Genomic DNA, 25091 nt, shown 5'->3' with positions numbered 1-25091 from the left:
GGTGTGCGCCCTTAATGGAAAGTCGCCCCTTCTGATTTTTTAAAGGCTCTGATTGGTCAGATGTCATAAAAAGTTAGGTGACATTCATGGTATAAGGAGACAAGGTTATATAATCAGTGTTTTCATTTTCGTTCTTTTCTGCATCATAAGTTTATGACGTTTAATTTGTCAAAATCAAAAGCAACAACAATTTCCAAGACAAACAACAACAATTTCAAAAGGGCAGCTTTCAAAAACTTAGGAAGCCATCTTTTTTTTCTCTCATCTGCAAGTTCTCGTTACTGACTACTTGCGCATGATATTCACCTCCTTATACAATAGGTGACATTTGGTTCTGACCAATCAAAGACTTTAAAAATTTTGAATTTAAGTTCAGGGTTAAAGCGGGAATTTATTGTAAATGTCAAAAGTATGTATGTTGATGGTCTTTGATCTCGTTTGATTTATTGGTAATAAATCCATAAAAATTGATTTTACGAAAACAATTATGATAGCTGATAAACGGACACAAATTCAACTTTACATAAATAATGAGGACAAAGAACATTCGTTTTATGTACATTAGGTTGTTCGTTATTTAGTTTTTTTTTAGAGTGGTTCCTAAGTGGAAAAACTGTTTCTAAATAATAAAAAAAATCCTCTAATTTTTTCAGATTTTTATTTTGACACTAGATATCGCACCAAGAAGGTTAAAGTTTTTTCTCATTTGAAAGTGTTGACTAATTAGGCCTTGAGGTTCTTGTCTACATTCAACGTTTTCAAAAAGGTATAAATCATTTTTCCATGCATGTCCTGACTAAACCCCTGGTCCTATAAAAATGATTTATACCTTTTTGAAAACGCTGTTTAATGTAATCAGTCAACACATACCTATTTCAAATGAAAAAAAAACTTTAACCTCTAGTGTCAAAATAAAAATCTGAAAAAATGAGAGGATTTTTTTTATTATTTCGCAACAGTTTTTCGACTTAGGAACTTGATTTAAAAATAACGAATGCCCTAATAATTTACATATTTTATTTGTTTGATCTGTAAATAAGGATAAAGGAGAAATTAATATGACGACTTAGGAACTTGATTTAAAAATAACGAATGCCCTAATAATGTACATATTTGATTTGTTTGATATGTAAATAAGGATAAAGCAGAAATTAATATGATTATTTTCAATGATAATGAAAGCTTCTTACAAATGAAGGGCCCAGAGGAAAAACAGAACGAGTCCATTCCAACTCATTCCAAGAAAAATTTAATTTAAAATTTTGCTATCCATACAACTTAATATATTAAAGGCACATAATTTATTAATTTTTTTAGCAAGGCTTAAATTTGTTTTCTAAAAGAATGCCATCTGATAGTGCCCAGTAATACTACAAGATCTCACCATTAGTTTATTTTTTACTTTGACCCGGCCCTCGGGCCCTTAAAATGAAAACTAAACACCTACTTTTTTTAACTGAATAACTTTACAATAATGTACATTTATGTACACATTTGATAGCTGTGGCTGTACTGTTAAAATTTTACTGAGAGAAAACCCTACAAAAGTTGGCGGCAGCTGAGCAAAAAGTTAAGAATTCTTCAACTTGCGCTACAAGAAATAAATAATTTGAGTGCAAATCAAACAATTGAATAGAAAAAAACACTAACGCCCTTATTTTTGTCAAATTTGGTGAATTTTTAAAGTTGCAATTTTTTGAAAACTTACTAATATTACCAAAATTAAAATGACTATTTCAAGTTTAAAATGTCATATCCCTCACTTATATCAATTTTTGGAAGAATTGTTCACAAATTAATAGGGGTATTCACGATTCGATGCAAATGGTCTTGTATCGTTGTAAAAGTGCAAAAGTGTAACATTTTAAACTAATTTAATTTAATTTTAATTTTGCAAAAATAAAATACAATGGTGCAAAATTTGTCGTTTGTAATGTAGTAGTAGAAAAATAAAATTTAGAAATAATAATAATAATTTGTCAATAATAGCCCTGTTCCTTTGGGAGGTGGCAAAGTACTACTAGTAGTTTATTAGGGAATTTCAATGGAAGTTTCGCTACCGAGCAAGCTTCTAACCACTAAACCACAGTACACAGCATGAAAGTGCACTGAACCAAATCTCGTAGGTCATATTGACGGAAATATTTTGTTAACTTTTGAAGAATGATTTATTCAAATCGACAATATTTCATGAAATTTTTAGTGAAAATGAATATTAAATATTCAAATTCACAAAAATTTCTTCAATCTCTAATAACTTTAGTATTTTATTCAAACGAACGATTTTTTTTCATTTGGACAGCCATAAATCTTCTTACCTATAACCTACAAATCTCCTAGACGTAAAAGTGGTTTCTTCATGTTGATGAAATTGATCAATTTGAAGAATTTTCCTCAATATGTTAGAGATGACTTACATATATACCTACAAATATAAAATACTTAGTAACCAAATAATAATTGCAAACTAACGGATTTTCCGTAGATTTTTCTTCAAATCTAATAAATTTATTCAAATGGAAGAATGTGTTTTAATCCAATTGATGAATCTTACTTCAAACCGAAGAATTTTCATAATTATTGGCATTTTTTGTCCCATTTTCTTCAAATTGAAGAAAAGTGTTCAAATAGAGGAAAATATTCTCTTCAGATTAAAGAAATTATTCAATGTGAAGAAGTTTGTCCAATATTTTGCTGTTAACTGTTTTTAAGTGATAAGTTGTATTCTTGTAAGTGAAGTGGTGCCGTTAAGTTTGATCGCGTCTAGTCGTGGAAAAATTGCAAATTAATATGTGTACATATTACCTAATAAATAAGCATATTTTGTCGTTTTGGGCTTTAATATCTTCAATAAAAATGTAAGTAATTTCATAAATACATTTTCAATAATTTCTGGTGCGTTTTCTGAGCATCATGTCAAGAAAAATCTATTTTAAGTTTATATAAAAGCAGTCAAAATCTGAATGAAGGTTCACGAACATTTTTGCTATTGGAATCATTATTAAGTACATAGGTACTTAAAAAAAATACGAATGGAGTTTGGAATTGCTAAACAAATAGCAGAAACAATTGGAAAAATGGAAACCTTTTTAAGACGGTGTTTTTGGTAAGAAATACATTAAATATACCTACATTTCTATTATGCAAATAATGTTTAAATATGTACTTCCACACTTTTAGGGCTATTATTTTAGAAAACAGCGATAAAAAGCCTCAGGGGAAGATCCGTGATAAATAATATTACACGACTTTTCAAGAAGAGTGGTATTTTACAAAAAAAGGTGTTACTCAGTCTTATCTCCAGTTCCTTTGTTCAAATGAACTTTTAACTCTGGTAAGAATGATTTTATTCAAAATTGATTTTTTTCCTGATGATGCCTTCAATGTAGATGAACCAGAATCCGATATTTTTGAACACCTATTTTTAAAGACGAAACAAAATAAACTCGTCGCCAGATATTAACCGAAATGATGAATAACGGACAAAATTTTCCCGAAAGTAAGTACTTAAATTTACGAATTCCGAATTTCCTTCGACCCAACTTAAAGATAGATGATTTTTTTTTATTTTTTTTCCAGATGGTCATAGATACCTGTAGCATTTTTTATTTAATCCACACCATTCTTATACCAACGGCTAAACTCATCACTGGAAGTGGATCTTAGAAGACCATTACTCGTTTGTCTATTCGGGACTCGCAAGCTAGCTTTATTTCAGTTGGATCAACTCTAGCGCCGAAGAGATTCTCCGGAGACAATGCAATGGTATAAAATTCAAACTTTTTAATCGATTTAATTTAGAATATACCCTACTTGTTCAAGTTTGGTATGAGGATTTACTTTGCCCAAAACTTTTCTTAATAAAATTGAGAGTAGTTATTATAAGTACCATCCAAAAGTAAACTCACTCATAAATCAGTTAAAAAATTCTTATGTTTAGTATTTAATACATAGGTCCATAAGATAAGAAATAAAACATAATTCTTGTATTTAGAAAATTTTGTTTGTTTGTTTGTTTGTTTTGGTTATTTTCTTTCATTAAATCAGTTTTCAGGAAATAAATTTGATAAAAGGAGAAAAATGTTTTCTGCTTGAAGCGAATTTGCATTAAACTGAAGAAAAAAATATTAATTTGAATAACAGAATGCTTTATATTGAAGATTTTGTGCTTCAAATTAAAGAAACAAGCAGGTTAAAATAACAACTTTTCTTCAATTCAAAGAAATTAGAACGTTCAAATGAATAAATATTCATTAAATTAAAAAACTTGATCCGTCAATTGGAAGAAATTTCTTTATTATAAAGAATCAAGTGAAGAATTATTATTTAATTTGAAAAATTATTATTCACTAAACTTCATGAAATCACGATAAATATTATTCAATTTGACAAAATTTTGTTGATTTCCCCTTCGCAACGAAAAATTTTATTCATTTCTTCAAAATGACGGATAGGAGGTGTTGACCCTATATTGATCACCTTTTCTTCAAATCTACTTGCTTTTTCATCAATATGACTACCAAATTTGGTTCAGTGTGTTTGTTTAAATTTTGTTTTATTTAGAGCCAAAATAAAAGAAAAAGTTATTGGCTTTACAATTGTGAGTGTAAGTGTTGATTTTAATGTTTTGTTCCTCCCTCCCATCCGATTTTTATTTCTCAACCATAACTTCTCGGCACCGAAAAAATACTTTATTAAAATATTTAAACTGCAATAAATAACGATACTCTAAAAATCTTAGCACTTACTACCTATTACTGAGAAAATGCAGGCATGTGATCGACTATATCAGCAAAAGTTGCTTATTATGTTTCAGAATCTACATTAAAACATCTTTTTTACATTGCCCAGGTCCAAAGAAGTCATGTCAGTTGAAAACGAAATTAATTGAATCGAAAGGACAAAAATGATTTAAAAAGTTGAAATCGCATTATTTTAAAAACAACAATTCTTCAACTTGGGCCGTGTGTGAATTGGGTTAAATATTTAGGCGAGGATAAATTTTTTACATTTTTATGTCTGTTGAATAAAAAATGTATCTCTGGCTAAATTTAGCTGTGTGAATAGAGATACATTTTTGAAGTGGCTAAACAAAACTTAACTTAAACTTAAAACATTTATAAATACATACATATTTATAATATATAAACTTCTATCAAGCGTTGTACTGTGAATTTTTTTTTTCATTTATATTCACTAACAATTTTTTTTTTTTATCATCAATAAAGTGAATTATATTGAAAAATATTAATTATCCCTAATACCTACACACAAATATTGTATTACTTTCTCAATTTTCATTCTTTCAGTTCTTGATTATTTATTGAAAAAAAAAAAATACACGAAACCTTGTGTCAACAATTTATCCTCTGAAGATTAACAATTAACTGGGTCCCAGAGCAGGGTAAATTTTTGACAGCTAAACATTTTTTTAAAAACCTTACAGCATAAAAACTTTAAAAGTTTGTAGAAAATCAGACGAACAAAATAAAAAAACACATATAATGTCATTGTGCTTTTTAAATACTTGGGTGAAAGCCTACAAAGTACTACACAAAAGGGAAACTGAACAAAACATCTACATATATGAATGTACATTTTTACATATGAAAAAGAATATGAACATAAAGAAAACATACTGTATTTTTTCGCCTAAACGTTTTTTTTTTTATAAGTTTGAGAATTCATTAATTTTAAAAATACATAAAAGAAAGAGAACTGTGCGACGGGGTAGAAAGTAAACTAACTGTTTTGAAAACAAACACAGAGGCGGTGCTAGACCAAAATTTGGCGTGTGCTAGAGTAAATTTTCGAGGCCCCGAGAAAATGAATTTGGACTATCATTTTGGAAAAAGTATCAAATCTTCCGTCCAAGTTCAAGTTCAAAATTGTAATAACAAACTTAAGACAAAAAGTTTCATTTCTATGTAAACCCTGTTCCTTTGGGAGGTGGCAAAGTACTACTAGTAGTTTACTAGCGATTTCCAAGACAGTACTACTATTTTTTTCGGAAAAAAAACTATTTTAAGTAAAATTGATATGAAATTTTGCAGAAATTTTGTATCTACATTCCAAATTTCAGAAAAATTAAATGCAAAATTTTCTATAATTTGACTATTCAAATAAAAATCAAACTCTCTTCATCAAAATATAGAAACTAATAAAAACTAACACTTGATTGCTTTTTTTTTTCATAAAATTGTTAAAGTAATTTTTGAGTAAATTGTACTTTCTAAAATTGGTATAATATAATATTATGTAGCTATTTATTTTAATGTAGAAATTCTTGTTTTCGTCAGTTTGTTCTCGGTTTCCTTTTTAGATTATAACAATATCAATTGAATTCCCAATTGGAAAAAGGGAATAAATCCATTTCATCTTATGGCAAAACGCAAATAACTGCACAACTTCTTTATTTGATGGTTCTAAGAATGTGGCTAGTCTCACGTTAGTCTTAAAATTTGAAAATTTACACTTTTCAAACAACCTGTAATATAGCTGAGTGCCATTGCTATATTAAAATAAAAATACAAATTTATCAGTAGGAAGAAGGAAATAAGGCAGGTATTTGTTTCTTTCTTTAAACTATTGTTTTTTAAAATCACTTGTATATATGATTTCTATTAGGAAATCTGTTTTTTTTTTTCTTTTGTATAAAGAGAAGATTTACATCAAAATGTAATTTTAGGAATATTGAGGACTTATTGCTTCTTTTAATTGGTGATTCAATTTTGCTTTTAAGTTGAAGAAAAAGAGACCGGAAAAATCCAAGGCGCTCTCCCTGCTAAATACAGGAAGATATATAAAAAATTGAAATTGTTTTTGTTTGCTTTCCTCTGTTAGATACTTATCAATCATTTATTTATTCTTTTTTTACGAAATACATAACTGATAAATACATTAATTATTCGCATGTTTGGTTGAGGAAAATTTTTGATTTAAAACGGGTTATTAAAGTTTGGTGGATTGTAAATCCGTCCATATTTTGAAACATCAATGTGTTCGAATACGGAATTTCGAACAGCGAAAATTCGAAAATTCCACTGAATAAAATGGTCCTTCTTAATCATTAAATTGGCGGCGGAAAACAGAAATGTTCTTTAGTCCTTAACAAAGTGTTTAAACTGGTAGAAAGTGTGAAAAATTAGTTTATATAAATTGCGAGCGTATGCAAGCAAAAAATTTATTTTAAGGGAAATAAAGTTTACCCATTCTTAAGCTTTACAAAAAATTATTTCATTCAATTTTAAATACCTATACAAAATTGAAAAATAGAAAAAAGAAAACAAAAAAACAGTTTTTATCACTGAGATTTTATAACAAAAAATGTATTCATTTCATTGAGTTTTAAATTCAATTGGGAATATTAAAAGCAAAATTTTAGATAATCCAAGTTGCTTGGCAAACTAATTGTCTGCTTTACTTGAGAAAAAAAAAAAACAAACAATAATCTTAAATTGTTTAATTTATTTTTTATTTCCTACTTTTGCCAAAAAGTGGCCAATGTGTGCTTCGACTTTTTTATGAGTAATTGACTACACATAGAGAAGCTGACTACTGACTCAAAATCTTAAGTTGAAAGCGCCTTTCAAGTAAAGTAACTACTCGAAACATTATATTCTATTCCCAAATGCAATTGTTTGATAGACTGAGGCTTTTAAAAAGTGTATATTAATTTTAAAACTAATTTCACATTCGTTTATTTTCAAAGTATGATAAGTCCAAAACAGTTTTTATTTTTTATCTTTTAAACAATCGGTCCAAAAAGTAAATACCAAACGATATTCTGTAGCTAGGTAAAAGTTCTACAAAATATATTTTTTATACATTTTGCTACACTTAACAAAAGAAAATAAAACTTTTTTTTCTTCTCTGGAAAAATTTTAAATCATGGACTTATCATGTTTTGAAAATAAATGATTCAATTATGGAAATCGAGTGGAAAGAAGCCAATTTCAATTATTTGATTGTTTTGAATAAAGAGAAGAGACATGATTTTTCGGATTTTATTATTTCTGAGTCATTTTCATTTAGCGCCCGCGGGGCCCCTCTGAGCGCGGGGCCGTGTGCGGGGGCATACTCCGCACACCCCTTTCGCCACCTCTGAACAAACATCAAACAAGACCTTGGCCAACTTGCACAATTGTTGAAAGAAGAAGAGGAAGAATTTAAATCGATTGCAAAAAGGTAGTGACTAACATTTATTTGTTTTAATGGGTTTTAAAATTCTAAATTTAGATAAGGCGCTCTTGTTACGAAATGTAAGTAATCGATTTTTCTTGGTTTTAAACAATATAAAGCTTAATTTATAACGTTTAAAAATGACTAAAATTGTGTACGGCTTAAAAAATGAACAAACATAAAATAAGATGGACAAAAACTACAATAGCCCCGTTCCTTTGGAGGTGGTAGTTTACTCATGAGTATAGATAATCTAGTACACTACTAGAATTACTTATTCTCTTCTGCCTAGTAAATGGGAATTGCATTGATTAGTTGAAAGTGCGTTCCATTGAAAATCGATATTAAACTACTAGTAGTAGGTACTTCGCCACCTCCCAAAAGAAATAGGTCTAATATTGCAAAGCATTAAAAAAAGTCTATGTTTTGATAAAAGCATGCAGTTTGCATTGTTGGAAGAACTCAGTATACAAGGAATTTTGACATATTGGTTAACTTTGAATTCCATCCGGGAGAATATTTCCGATTATTCTTTGTAAATAAGTGATGAAGATGAACTGATGAAATTCAGTAGAACTACCCATACTAAAGGAAATAATTACGAATATAATCAACGCGGATCCGATTTTATATGTATTGGTTTTTTCACCACGATTTCTCCTTCGACTTTGTGTTCATACACAAAAAGTTGCAAGTGTCTTTTCTAAACTCAGTTTTCTTGCTGGAAGGGTAACGCTTGACTTCATGTTGCCAAAGCCGTTTAAACGTATCTGAAAACATTGAAATGGAAACTAAAAAAAAATAATCACTTTAAAAAATGGTTTAAAAGCGTTTCATTTTATTGTTTTAGAAAACAATTTCATGTCTATTAAATCCTTGGTGAATTATTCGTATAAAAGAGTTTATCTGTATTTAAATAACTAGGCAATGTCAACAACTCTATGATATCAAATAAAGAGAATTATAACACGGTGTAACACTCAAAATATACGCGGGCGGAGACCTTTCACGTTTTGTAGAGCTAGTCGCACTGATTACGAAACGGTATTTAAAAAGTTCCTAACACCCCCAAAATCTGGAGTTAGTGGCAAAAAACGGTTTTTTTTACCTTCACCCATTGAACAAAATCTAGCTTCGTCAAATTTTTACCCGTTTTTTGCCCCTAACCATAGCCGTATTTAGGGGGGGGGGTTTTGGGTGTTTAACCCCCCCCGAAATTTTTTTCAGAAAATAAAAAGATACCTATATTATAAACATATACAAGTCTAATATGTGCAGCACTAAATTATTTGTTTTTGTATTTTAGTGATTTGATTACCTATATGAAAATCTCCCTTAAAATCACTACCAATTTTGCATCGTTCAAAAGCTGTCGATGAAGTTTGTAAAAAGGAAAACAAAAATTGTTTGTTCCATTACAAAGAGTTTTTATCTCTTTGATCATTTCCTTAAGCACTATGTTAACACCTTAAAATGCTCTTTTAAGAACCCTTTAAATACCACAAGTATTTATGCAGGGTTTTTTGTGCCGAGACTAAACTATGCTTTTTCAAAAGGTTTCGGTGGCCGAACTCGAATCCAAAGACGGACTTATTCGATCACATCTCGTTTTTGAAATATTACCCTTAAATCTATTTAAATCTTTCAGACATCTTTTCTACTGTCCGAGATATCTTCAGTTGCTTATTACCCACTTTTGTTCTATGTTAACCTTAAATCCAGTATGTAAGCGAAAATAAATGTATCGATTTATTCAGAGACTGTAGTACCTACCAACGCTACCTCGAAAACTGGTAAAAGAGCGGGATTTTCGATTTTCTAACGGGAATATCTTAAAAACGCGATGTGATAGAATTTTTCTGAGTTCGGATTCAAGCTCAGCACATAAAAAACCTTTAGAAAAATATATCTTGGTTTCTGTAACAAAAACCTTGTTGCCCATACTCAAAATAAAAAAAATGCGATTATACTTTTGCAATGGAAGAAAAACTTGTTTTTATTTATAAAAATTATAAGAGAAAGTAACGGGACATTTTATTCTTCTCAATATTCTTGTTTTTTGATCCCCTTTAATAAAAAAATAGTAGGGTGTCGCTGCAATACTCGGTTTTATATAAATAGCATTTTATTATGGTGCGATTATACTTTAGCAAAGCACTGTATTTACAACATTTCGTTATTCTTTTGTTTCAAATTATAAAATTAAACAATTTCAGTTTATTGTTAAATTTCAAAGTGATGTATAACACTGGTCCATAAAATTAAACTTCTTTTTTGTTACAGAAACCAGGGTATACTCTTATATAGGTTTTTTGTGTGCTGAGCTCGAAACCGAAGTCAGAAAAATTCGATCACATCACGTTTTTGAGATATTCCCGTTAGAAAATCGAAAATGCCGCTTTTTCACAGTTTTCAGGGTTATTTTTTAGCGTTTACTTATAGCTCAGGGAAATTAGTCAAAATATGGGCATGAAATCGCATTTTTCGCGGGACAAAATTTTTTTCATGGAATGTGTTCGGGTGGTTGTCCTTATCATAAAAGTCAATTTGTTGGGAAAATTGGAGGTTGGGAATAGCCGCTATCTTGGAAAAGAGATTGGTATCGTTTTTATTGAACAGCTCCATTGTTATTCATTTTAACAAAAAATGACAAAGGTAAGACTTATTAACAATAAAATTATCTAAAAAATGATATACAAAACAATTCCGTGAGTTGATTAAATAAAATTTTATAGTTGGTCAAAGTGCGGGTTTGTATCGCAAGGTTGGGAAAAAATGACATTTGTTCATATATCTGACGAACTTTTGATTTGTTTGGATAATTCTTCAAGAATGAATTATAGTACTTATAATTACCTATTAAATGAGCCCACAATCGTTATTGTAACCATCGTATTGTAGAAGTAATCTAACTCCGAAACTCTCCATGTACTAGTTAAAAGTGAGAAAAAAGCTAGTTTTTTGCTAGAAGGCCTAGAAAATTTTGGGAGTAGAGGTATAACCAAAATATAAGTACGCAGTTTTGCAGCCATACGCGTGTCAATGTCGATTTCAAAGGTCTGACAACTCTAATTTTGTGCTTTATACGGTTTTTGGGGGATTAAATAAGGTAAGTTTTCCAGTTAACGTGAATGGGCTAAATTTATACTATTTGAAATTATAAATATACAAGCTGATGCTCTATTATTTTTCCTAAATCTGGACACCTCAATCTTGGCTATGGGGTTAATAGAACTCACGATATAGGCTTTTTTAACTAACCATATCAGGCTTTTCAATTCAAATAAACAAACAAAAATCTAAACAAAATAGCCTCTAAAACATAATCGTATAAACGGCTTATATCTTGAGTTCTATTGGTCACATCCTCAAGATTGGGGTGTCTAGATTTACGAAAAATAATAGAGCATCAGCTTGTATATTTATAATTTCAAATAGTATAAATTTAGCCCATTCACGTTAACTGGAAAACTTACCTTATTTAACCCCCCAAAAACCGTATAAAGCACAAAATTAGAGTTGTCAGACCTTTGAAATCGACATTGACACGCGTATGGCTGCAAAACTGCGTACTTATATTTTGGTTATACCTCTACTCCCAAAATTTTCTAGGCCTTCTAGCAAAAAACTAGCTTTTTTCTCACTTTTAACTAGTACATGGAGAGTTTCGGAGTTAGATTACTTCTACAATACGATGGTTACAATAACGATTGTGGGCTCATTTAATAGGTAATTATAAGTACTATAATTCATTCTTGAAGAATTATCCAAACAAATCAAAAGTTCGTCAGATATATGAACAAATGTCATTTTTTCCCAACCTTGCGATACAAACCCGCACTTTGACCAACTATAAAATTTTATTTATTCAACTCACGGAATTGTTTTGTATATCATTTTTTAGATAATTTTATTGTTAATAAGTCTTACCTTTGTCATTTTTTGTTAAAATGAATAACAATGGAGCTATTCAATAAAAACGATACCAATCTCTTTTCCAAGATGGCGGCTGTTCCCAACCTCCAATTTTCCCAACAAATTGACTTTTATGATAAGGACAACCACCCGAACACATTCCATGAAAAAAATTTTGTCCCGCGAAAAATGCGATTTAAATTACTAATTTCCCTGGGCTATTATTTTTTTTTAAATTGAATTTGTTACAGCTTCTAAAAGAATTAAGCTTTGTCTCTCTAAATCCGTTTAAATCTTTTAAATATCTATTTTCTTCCTCGAGAAATCATAACTTGAAATCAAAGTGTTTGGGGCATCTCATATTTATTTGCTTTTAATAGTGAATATCGAAAAGTTCTGTACCAATCGCTTTCAAATTTTGACACAATTCTTTTAGTAACTGTTACAAATTTAATTTAAAAAAAAAATAATTAAACGCTAAAAAATAACTTTGAAAACTGGTAAAAATCGGCATTTTCGATTTTCTAACGGGAATATCTCCAAAACGTGATGTGATAGAATTTTTCCGACTTCGGATTCGAGCTCAGCCTATAGAAAAGTATACCCTGGTTTCTGTAACAAAACCTTGTTGACCAGTGTAATTAGCTCATGTCAAACAACTTGGATTATTTAAAATTTTGGTTTTTAAGTGCTGCTAATTTCATTTAGAACTCAATAGATAGAATGTACCTGTCAATTTTCTACTACAAAATTTCAGTGCAAGAAAAAGTCCATTTTTCAATGTTTTATATATTAAATTGTACGAAATAATTTTTTTTATAAAGCCTTAGAATGGTTAAAATTTGTTTCTTAAAAAAAATTTTCTTGCTCGCTAACGCTCGCAATTTATACCAACCAACTTATCACTCTTTGTACCTACAAAACTAGAGATGCCGCTGAATATTCGGCCATTTTTAAATTCGTTTACCGTAAGCAGGGCTTTTTTAAACTATTAACTACGAATTCCTCTCCTAAAAAATACTTAAAAAGGATATTGGCAAATGTTTCGCTTCAGTTCAAATGACTATTTGATTTAGCGGGATTTAGAATCGACTGCAGTTACATATAGTTGATACAAAGTATTGTGATTTCTAAAAAAAAATTTTGTTTGGTCTGAGCTAACCCCCCCCCGAAATGAAATCCTAGCTACGGCTATGCCCCTAACTCCAGATTTGGGGGGTGTTAGGAACTTTTTAAATACCGTTTCGTAATCAGTGCGACTAGCTCTACAAAACGTGATAGGTTTCCGCCCGCGTTTATTTTAAAACCTCATTTTTGTAACACCGTGTAATTGTTAAATTCTATCATAGATGCAAATATTTATTATTTAGTTCGTGTTCCTGTCAGTGTCAATAACGACTTATCCACATAATAATAAGACTAGGAATAAACTCATAATGCCATTCAATACTCACACTAAATTACTTTTTTGTAGTTCTTAGACATGCAACTTTTTAAGTTGATTTTTCCTAAACATTTTTTTTCATTCAGAACGGATTTAAGCCTATGTATTTATGCCAAGTACTCCCATGTATATACATAACATATAGATAGATGCCTTAGATATCGTGATGTATAGCAACGTGTTAAATCAATGTACCTACTACTTTGTTGAAAATTAAATAAAGAAATTGAATATGACTGAATCAATCGAAGAAGCCCTTGACCTGGTTTGTCAAAAAATAATCACTATTTCTTTTTTTTTTCATGACAATGGCAAGCGCTGTGAACTTTTTTAAAATTATCTTTTGCTACTTTGTGAATATTTTGTTTTGTACTTAACTTAGTAGTGTCTACTCTTGTCATTTGAACAAAGATCAAGTACTTATGGGTCAAAATAATGGAGGTGGGAAATTTCGAGGACCGAATTCTTAAAAAATCAACTTTGTTTTATGATTAAAATTTCATACTCAAATGTTCGCTTTAGCTATAATTTGCCGGTTCATGAACGGGCAGGACAAAAAAGGGATGTTTTTCAATTTTCCACAAAACCCCAAAAATTATAACTACATATGTATATGGAAAAACGTTCCTCGAAATGATGGTGATCTCTTCAAAACGAATTTAGAGAGAGGTATTATCAATTTGCATGATGTATCATTATATTAAGATAGTAGGTTTAAATAAATCAAATAGAACTTTATTCCTTGGTTCCGAGACCATTTTACAAAAAAAAAAATGGTTTTATGCACGTCCGAAATACTTAGCCCATAAGTAATTTTTTGTTTTGTTTTTCGGTAACTTTTTTGATAAAATTATACACATATATCAGCCATACTTAGATAGGATACTGATTTAAATACCCAAAAAAAAAGCAAAATTATGAGTGTGACCACATTATTTATTCACATAATAAGAGCGTTCTCGGAAATAACGCTATTTATTTCGTCAATTCCATTATTTTTGATATTATAATTTATTGTAGTGGCCTCGATTTTTGATCATAATCAGCACTAGCGAGGTAATCGGTCGGAGCAGAATTTCTGCTCCGACGGATTACCTCGCTAGGGCATTTTTTCGTCTATTTTTAACTTTGAAATCGATTATTTCAAAAACAATAAGTTGAAATATATTGATTTAAAAATTAGAATTAGATATACAATTCTGCCTTTCGGAAATGGTATCACTTATAACTGTTTTGTTGTTTTTTAATAATGTTTTTTTTTTATTTTAATATCTTTTTTTTTATTTAAATAATTTTTTATTAGAAAATTACCCCTCTCTCCTAAAGAGGGCAGATAGACCCCCTCCTATAGTAAATAAATTGCACGACTGGGGTCGCACGTACTTGCTCTTATGCTTAAAGTAACTATAATGTTAAAGCTTTTTATTCAAGAAATTTAAAATTTGATATTTTGAAGAAATTTCATAAGTAGTATAAAAAAATTAAATCTGTTTTTATAATTAATTAAACTCGGTTTTAAATTATCTTAAAATAAAAAACAAATATGCTATTTTATTTCTCGTATAAAAAGGTATTTTTAGAAAAAAATTTTCGAAAATTGTAGGAGCCGTTTTTTAAAAAAATAATTTTTTGTATATAAAAATTTTTTAACATTTTTCAAAAAAAAAGTTGGTATGCCATTGTGAAGAAATAATTAATTTACACATAAAAATTAAATTTCAAAATTTTTCATTGATCCGTTTTCAAAAAATTGATTTTTCAAAAAAAAAATTTGAAATATTTTTTAAAAAACCAAAAATGCGTTTTTTGAAAATTTTCTAAAATTTTAATATTATCTTTACTTACACACTTTTGTATAAAAATTTTCATTTAAATCGGGTTAATGTTGTACGAGATATTCAGAAACGAAAAAAACCGTTCTATGACAGGTACCGTTAATAACGGTACAAAAAATATTTTTTTTATTTAAAAAGTTGGCTCTTATGTGTAGTACTACACACAAAAATTTTAATCAAAATCGTTAGAGCCGTTTTTGAAAAAAATTAACTTTTCTATTTCCGTTATATGGCAGGTACCGTTAGTTTTGGTCATAAAAAAAAAAATTTCAATTTCCCCTCTAGGGAATCACCAAAAACTGCTAACTACCAAGTTTGAAGAAAATCACCTCACTCGTTTAGGCTGCAGCTCCAGGTAGAGACAGACGGACAGACAGACAGACAGACAGACAGACAGACAGACAGACAGACAGACAGACAGACAGACAGACAGACAGACAGACAGACAGACAGACAGACAGACAGACAGACAGACAGACAGACAGACAGACAGACAGACAGACAGACAGACAGACAGACAGACAGACAGACAGACAGACAGACAGACAGACAGACAGACAGACAGACAGACAGACAGACAGACAGACAGACAGACAGACAGACAGACAGACAGACAGACAGACAGACAGACAGACAGACAGACAGACAGACAGACAGACAGACAGACAGACAGACAGACAGACAGACAGACAGACAGACAGACAGACAGAATTGCCGGACCCACTTTTTTGGCATTCTCCATCATCGTAATGTCATGTAAAATTGTTATCTCGAGTTCGATTTTTTTTACGAATCCTAAACTTGCCCTATAGTACCTATATCGCAAGTAAAAATGATTGAATTGAACTCCTCTACAAAAAACCCGTTATCAGATCTTGGCGCCCAAGTTATCGTACTATGTGCCAAAATAACATTTTTGTTCGGGGCCCAACCGTTCGAGTTTCTGTGCCTGGGTTGAAATCGTAAATTTTTTTTCTAAGCCAATTTTGAACTGATTTTCATAAGAAATACCTCGTTTCATTCGGAAATGAATATTAGTTAAGGGGTAATAACACCTTGTAAACCACGAAATCGAGCGTCATTTTCATCAGCGTATAAAACAAAGAAGAAATATTATTTTCTTTTGGTGTTTGTTTAGTTTAATTAAGTATATTAATAGGTAACAGAATAGGCTTATGTTAAATTTTTTAATGATGTGAAATTTTTTAAATGGCGGTATAGCTCAGGATGATAGCAAAATCCTGTGCTTCCATCGGGCGACCAACTAACTCCTACATTTTTTAACCTATTGGGCTGAAATTTTTTGTGGAGATTAACATTACTATTCTCCAGTGAAGTACGTAGGATTTTTTTGAAATATTAAAATTTAACGATTTTATGGTCTTTTTTTCATCGAATTTTGTTTTTGGAATGAAATAATTTTTTCAAAGTAGTGCCATTTTTTTAAAAATTAATATTTCAAAAAAATCCTACGTACTTCACTGGAGAATAGTAATGTTAATCTCCACAAATTTCAGCCCGATAGGTTAAAAACTGTAGGAGTTAGTTGGTCGCCCGATGGAAGCACAGGATTTTGCTATCATACTGAACTATACCGCCATTTAAAAAATTTCACATCATTAAAAAATTTAACATAAGCCTATTCTGTTACCTATTAATATACTTAATTAATCTAAACAAACACCAAAAGAAAATAATATTCATCTTTGTTTTATACGCTGATGAAAATGACGCTCGATTTCGTGGTTTACAAGGTGTTATTACCCCTTAAGAATATATTTTTAAAACAGCATATTGTTTTGAAAACATATACTTTAAATTGATGTCGAAGTTGGGAAAATGACAAAAAAATGGAATTTTTGAACTTTGACAGCTTATAAATTCTATGTGGTTTAACTGAATCACATGTTTTATACATTTTTGAAAGGGAAATTATCTTCTATCAGAAACTATACAAAAATCGAAAATGGGTGAAAATTTGTCGAAGCTAGAATTTTTTCAATGGGTGAAGGTCAAAAAAACCGTTTTTTGCCAATAACTCCAGATTTGGGGGGTGTTAGGGACTTTTTAAATACCGTTTCGTAATCAGTGCGACTAGCTCTACAAAACGTGATAGGTCTCCGCCCGCGTATATTTTGAAACCTGATTTTAGTAACACAGTGTGATTATGGTTTAAAAATCATCTCAATTAGGCGACAGCATTCGGAGGTCGAGATTATTTGCTTGATTAACTCAAATATATGTATCTAGCTCAAAGTTTAGTTTATTTTTTTTTTAAACAGACGTGAGCTAAAAAAAACCTGAAACTATAAAAGATGCCTACCTCTTTTAACTAATAGCACCCACTCAAAAGGAAACCCTACAGAAACTTAAAGAAAGAAAAAAACTGTAAAATCAACAAATATTTACATAATCTAATCATTTTTATCATCAACATGCAGCTTTAACGATTCTTTGTTCATTCACGAGAAATTCTATCATAAGAATTGCAAATTTACTTCCACAGAGTATGAGTAGGTATATATAAACATATTCACGCGCAGAATCATCAAATAAACACTTGGAATCACCGGATTGGGCGTATGTACTGAAACATCTTTTTTTGGAAACAATTTGTGCGGTGAAGTTTTTAACACAAATTCATTCCCAAAATAACGCTATATGGCGATCAAAAAACAGTTTCGATATAAAATATAATTTACGACTATAAAACAAAAACGTTTTGTCATGACAAAATATTAAGTCGTCGTAATAAGCAATTATTCACATAAACTTTTTATGTTCATTTACGCCACTGTCGTACCTGGGCGAAACGCTTTATAAATTTGAAATTGAGGTCACTTGAACTTTAAAATTGAATTATATTCGCTCCATTAAAATTAAAATAATTTTAATATTTTTGTTATTTTTTCTTCGTGATTATGTATTTTTTTTATATTCCACCCGATCATTAATTTTTGTTTAGATTCCGGATCGTAACTTCCGGACTGCAACTTCAGATTACTTGAAATGGTAGGGATAGCGACCTAATTCAAACGTTGTATTTTTCGTATTTATTAATAGTTGTAACTTGTAAGTATGTATATTGTAATCTTAATCAAAGTTCTGAGAAAAAATCACAAATAAAGTTAATTTAAACCAAATCTTAACTTAACTTATTGAAAATTTAATTAAATGTAATGGAACTTGTTCCGAAGTCCGAAATAATCGGCGTATCTAATTTTGAGAATATAACATTTTTGTAGTTAATGATAAATTTAAATTTTAAAACATACATAAAAATGTTTCTGATTCTTTTTGTGAGGAGGAACAATAACAACAGCAAAGGATTTAATTTTGAGGATATTGTTTTAATGACTACAAAATGGATTATTAGCCCTACGGGGAAGTTTTTTTTTGCAGAATTAAATCAATGAGAGGTTCATATACTGTGTCAAAAAAGGTATACAACTGAGAATGAGCGGTGTTGTGGTTTTCGTTCTAAATACCGAATTCAGATATAAAGAAGTCTCGCAGCCGTGGCTTTTTCTTTTCTTCCTTGAGCTGGTGGTGAATTGTTATTTGATCGCCTTCCGCCGATACATGTGTTTCACTGGATGGTGGAGAAATTAAGTCTTGATTTTCTTCTTGCAGCAATTTTAGTGCACTTGCTTCTCGTTCTTTTTCCTTTTTATAGTCTATTGTTTTTCATTTTCATTTTATTTGATTATTTGTTTTTAAGATAAAAAAAAGGTTTTGAAAATAATCAATAAAACGGCCCAATTTATTAATATTCATAAATATATAAAAAGAAAATAAAATCTATAGCTAGCGGTTATTAAGGTTTATTAGCACTTTGATATCAATTCAAACACTCCAATGCATACAAATTTGAAAACTACATAAATAATGAAAAACAGTATCTGATACCAAAACATGAAAAACTGAAATCCTGAAGAATTTTAGGGGTAGAGGAGGTGCAAAGTTACGATTTCCCTTTGAGTTCAGTCAATGAGGAAGTCAAATGCAGGGGAGGGAATCTGATAAAAAATGTGAGGTCAGCTAAATTTGGATGCACTATTGAAGAATGGTTTATTTTGAGTAGATAGATAGATAAATTAATTTAATTTTTATTAAAATGTAGTTATAAAACCAAGATTATGCTGGTTTACAAAATTAGTTGTGACAATAACTTATTAAAGTTGTCTGTCAAGTCATAGTTTTAATATTAACATTTTGGCTTAGCTTGAATTTAATTATATTAGGTATATATATTATTATATTATATATATTACCTATTATAAATTTATGTATTATTATATTATATACATTATTATATTATATATATTATTATATATATTATTATATTATATATATTTTATTTTGAATATAAATCTCAGTTTGCGTATTGTTTGGTACTTAAGAAGTAATTTTCTCGTTTTCGTCCCGTTTTCGAGATAGGGCGGTTTTTATGATTTTCGCTCTCTTTTCCCTTAACTGGCTTTATTTTTGCCAAACTATTAGATTCGCAAAATTTTTTATAACCAATCAACAATTTATTAGTCAGTGGCGTAGCGAGGGGGGTGGACGCCATCCGGAACCTAGGTACCTTTGCGCTTTGGATATACTGGATGAGAACATAATTTCAATGGACAACGAAGTTGACTTTTACGCCGACACCCAGTCGGCTTACTACCGTGGCTAACGCCAACCAAACCAACCCAACTCAAACAACCCCACAACTGGACATCCGGGTCTGAACACCCCGACGACAACCTAGTCAGCAGACTTTTTAAATTAAGTTTATCCATGTATAATATTTATTTATATTATATAACTTAGTCATTGTATAAGGTTAGGCCCCCTCTGTGCCAACAAAATTTTGTATCTATCAATGTATCTTATACATAAGTTAATTTTAAGTCAATTGTAAATAACAAGTTCAATAAAAACAAAATTGAAAAATTGAATTGTTGTCTGCCAAGTCATAGTTTTACTATGATCATTTTGGCTAAGCTTGAGTTTAATTATATTATATATATTATTATATTATATATATTTTATTTTGAGTATAAATCTCAGTTTGCGTATTGTTGCGTACTAAGGCCGTGTGTGAATTACGTTAAATAGTTAACACCGTGTAAAATTTTTGACACTATTGAGGTTAATAAAAAAAATGGATGGATATATTGTTTAAAATTTGTTCTGCCTTTTTTATGCCATGATACTCTTTTTTAATAAAACAAAAAAAAACAAAACCATTGCAAAAAAATTTAACTCAAATTTAACCAGGTCCCAGAGAACAATAAATTTTTAACAGCTGAAAATTTTTTATTCACCTCAATAGTGTCAAAAATTTTACACTGGGTTAACTATTTAACGCAATTCACACACGGCCTCAAGAAGTAATTTTCTCGTTTTCGTCCCGTTTTGGAGATATGGCGGTTTTTATGATTTTTGCTCTCTTTTCCCTTAACTGGCTTTATTTTTGCCAAACTATTCGATTCGCAAAATTTTTTATAACCAATCAACAATTTATTACAGTCAGTGGCGTAGCGAGGGGACGGACCGCCCTGGGTGTCACCCACATGGGGGTGACAACAGAAAGCTACCAAGGAGTAATGGACTTTAGATCGCAGAGCATTGACAAAAAGTAATATCGGTTGTAGATAGAGCACTACTATAGAACAGTTTTTTTCTTAGAATATACATACCTACCCAAAAATCACCTCTTTAATTAAAAAATTTAAAAAGTGGAGAAAAAGAGGGATACAAAATGTCAGCTAAAATTTAGCTGCGTACTAGGCTTTATGTTATATTTTTAATTTAATTTTATAAGTTTCTGTAAAAGCTTTAAAAAAACGTAAAAATTGCTTGTTAAAAGTACAAAAACAATTCTTAAAACAATTCTCCAAGCCAAGCATGCAATTTAGTGACAAAAAATTTTCAAAATTATTCGTACGGTTTTTTAAAGGTTTTTTGTATGTACCTATACAAATTTTAAAAATAAAAAAATTGGTATGCCATTTAAAAATGAATATTAATCGACACATAAAAACAAAATTTCATTGGTTCATAATTGCCGCCCCGGGTGCCAACCACGCACGCTACGCCACTGATTACAGTTTTAGTTCCACAACCATCTGTAATTGCATAACCCTTCTTAAAATTGCTTATACAAACACATATATAAATTTCGACTTTGCAGAATAAAGTTTAATTTAATGCAGATATACGCACATTTTTAAGTAAGTCTGGTAGGCACTTGTGCTTCTCAAAAAAGTCTGGCAGTTTTTTTTTTTTTTTTGAACTTCAAAATAAATAAACTAAATTGTATAAAAATATCAACCTTACAAGACCAACTTTTTTAAATTTTTTTTTACACTTTCAAGGTCACTTGCACTTCGTGTGTATATATATATGACCTTGCCAGACCAAGATTATTTTACTTAGCATGCTATGAATCAGCACTACGAGAATTTCTATTCTTACAAGAGATGGTTAACAAGCTCTTGGACTGGACTATTAGCTCTTCTTCCGATTTAGCAATTTTGTTTCATTTCTTTTTGTTGGTGATGGAGTGCACATGGATATTTCGTGTGTAATTAATGGAATTAAAAGCAGGAGAGAAGAGAAACGTCAAATTTGAGTCAAGAAGAAAGAGGCATCGTGTAATGTACGCGCCTCTCAGGATGGGTTTCAAAAGAAAATTCCTACCAATAAAACAATTTTCAGAACATGCGACCTACAGTCTCATACATATACTATTAAACTTACAAAACCAACGCACACTTGGTTACAAGTTGACTAACTTAATTGAATGACTTTTTTTTTACTCTCTTTAAATTAAATTTAAATAGTTTTCCACCTCTAATGGTAATGTACGGTTTTTTATTACTTTATGAACCTTCGATAAGCGTCGCATCTTCAAACGACCCGTGATAAAACAACAAGGTAACATCAACAAATATAAGATGTTTCATTAAGTAGGTAGGTACAGTCGTCGGCATAATTATTTTGACTAATTTTCAATTCTCGATCTGATAAGAATAATTTCTAACGGTTAAACTTTACATAGGTAAAGTTGATGGTTATTTATTAAGTATGTTATGGTGAATCTATGGTGGTCAAAGTAAGTCATATGAGTGAAATTTGGCGTTCAGGCAGCTTTTTTTGTATTAAAAGTGCTATTTTTTGAGTGGCAAAAGTATTTTGACCAGAATTCTTTTTCAATTTTGGTAAGGTAAAGTAATACATTTTGCTTATTTTAAGCATGTATGCAACTGTTGAACATGTTAAGCCTCAGATTCATAAAAAAAATTGGAAACATTTCGGAAATAAATATTGAAATAAGGGCATTTATTGTTACAAGTTAAAATTCCCGTTACCTGTTAAACTAATCAATGGAGAACTGATTTGTTTGCGTCAAATTATGTCTTAGCTTATAAAGAAACACAAGAGTACGAGTACTGAGAAAAATCAGCCATGAATCTGTACAAAACAAAAAATTACACAAAAAAAAAGACAATTTTTTTTTGCGTAGTTCACTTTGAATCCCAAATTGAACCCTTATATCATGGAGCTGGAAATGAAATCCCTAGGGAAGAATTCCTCATCAGAAAGCATAGATTCCCTGGAGACTTAGGAAACACAGTTTTGGAACTTATCCAGCAAGAAAAGGACTAGTTAACCTCTTGAAAGCATGTTGAAAACTATGAAATTCGCAAAAAATCATGTTGGTAAGCCTCTTTCTTTCTGGAACAAAGTTACCTAGACAGCTTCCGAACAAAATTCGCTTTTGGTGATTTATGGAATGCAAAAGAACTTTCATCGGTCCATTAAATCTTATTCCAGAAAGAAAGAGGCTTACCAACATGATTTTTTGCGAATTTCATAGTTTTCAACATGCTTTCAAGAGGTTAACTAGTCCTTTTCTTGCTGGATAAGTTCCAAAACTGTGTTTCCTAAGTCTCCAGGGAATCTATGCTTTCTGATGAGGAATTCTTCCCTAGGGATTTCATTTCCAGCTCCATGATATAAGGGTTCAATTTGGGATTCAAAGTGAACTACGCAAAAAAAAATTGTCTTTTTTTTTGTGTAACTTTTTGTTTTGTACAGATTCATGGCTGATTTTTCTCAGTACTCGTACTCTTGTGTTTCTTTATAAGCTAAGACATAATTTGACGCAAACAAATCAGTTCTCCATTGATTAGTTTAACAGGTAACGGGAATTTTAACTTGTAACAATAAATGCCCTTATTTCAATATTTATTTCCGAAATGTTTCCAATTTTTTTTATGAATCTGAGGCTTAACATGTTCAACAGTTGGATACATGCTTAAAATAAGCAAAATGTATTACTTTACCTTACCAAAATTGAAAAAGAATTCTGGTCAAAATACTTTTGCCACTCAAAAAATAGCACTTTTAATACAAAAAAAGCTGCCTGAACGCCAAATTTCACTCATATGACTTACTTTGACCACCATAGATTCACCATAACATACTTAATAAATAACCATCAACTTTACCTATGTAAAGTTTAACCGTAAGAAATTATTCTTATCAGATCGAGAATTGAAAATTAGTCAAAATAATTATGCCGACGACTGTATGTCGATTTTATTGTAAAAAATAAATCACTTAAATTTTTTCCGCCAGATTTGTTCAAATATGAAAACAAACAAAAAATTCTCTTCTCACATCTTCCCCTCTCTTCACCATTTAGTTGTGTTTGATAGATTAACATTGAAACTCAAGTCCAGAAGGTGAGTTGGAAAAAGTTACAAAATGTAACTATGTATGTATTTGACACTTCAACATTGCATTTAGGAACGATGTAGTGACGTCACAATGTTACATTTCGTAACTTTTTTCTTATTTAGGAACGATGAATGTTAACTATTGTTAACAATAGTTAACACCGGCGGATAAAAGAACGCACTTCTGACATTAAAATTATTAGCTTTTGAAGATTTTTTTTTGCTACGACTTTTTCCAACTGTGCGGTGGCGGCATCAAAAAAATTTTGTTTTCAAGTTTTTCCAAAAGAATATCTTGACTAAATCAACCAAATGCAGATTTATGTGTCATGCGAAAGGTTTGACAAGATTTAGTTATCTTGTTGCTGAGTTCCCAGTTTAAAGGTTATATCTAAATCAAAGATTTTAGCTTGGTGGATAATAGAATAGAATCCAGTATAAAATTTCTAAACAATAAAATCAATAGTATTTATATAATAATAAATAATAAACAATAGTATTTATAGGAGAACTTTTAACTTAAATCTATTCAATTACATACGCGAATTGTATAGTTTAACTATTTCTTTATTTATCGCTTACATAATATACCTAATAATATGAACATACTTACATTTCCCACTTAAGCCTTTCCCTATAATTGTGTTCAATTAAAAGCCTACTATGGTTCCATATTTGGAAATGTCTACTCACATACTCATCTGTCAAAGCTGACCAATGTACCTATTATATCTTTATAGTATACAAACAGTTTGTTTAAATGCATCACTTTTATGCATTGTTGCTCATATATATCTCCGTATTGTCGTTCGAAAGAAAAATTAATCACGAGCAATAAAGCTTCACAAGATCTCCTGCAACCACGACATATTTATCACAACCAATGATAGCTTTGCGAAAATGATGTCAGTCAGGGTAATATTTTTTGCGATGTATGTAGGTACGTTCATATGTACATACATATATACCTACAGC

General features: G+C 30.3%; 1 protein-coding gene across 2 annotated transcripts in view; it reads right to left on the bottom strand.

Annotated features, from left to right (window-relative positions):
* LOC129912520 (serine/threonine-protein phosphatase beta isoform) overlaps window positions 1–25091 on the bottom strand; it is a 51787-nt gene that overhangs the window by 4805 nt on the left and 21891 nt on the right. The window contains exon 2 of one of the 2 annotated variants that reach the window (XM_055990803.1): window positions 18864–19052. The exons of the other annotated variant lie outside the window; for it this stretch is intronic. Coding sequence (XP_055846778.1) covers window positions 18864–19052 — 189 coding nt within the window. The remainder of the gene's footprint in view (window positions 1–18863; window positions 19053–25091) is intronic. 2 annotated transcript variants of the gene reach the window in all.

The sequence above is a fragment of the Episyrphus balteatus genome, chromosome 2 (genome assembly GCF_945859705.1).
Source record: "Episyrphus balteatus chromosome 2, idEpiBalt1.1, whole genome shotgun sequence".
Lineage (NCBI taxonomy): Eukaryota > Metazoa > Arthropoda > Insecta > Diptera > Syrphidae > Episyrphus > Episyrphus balteatus.
This window is presented reverse-complemented; position numbering and strand designations above follow the sequence as displayed.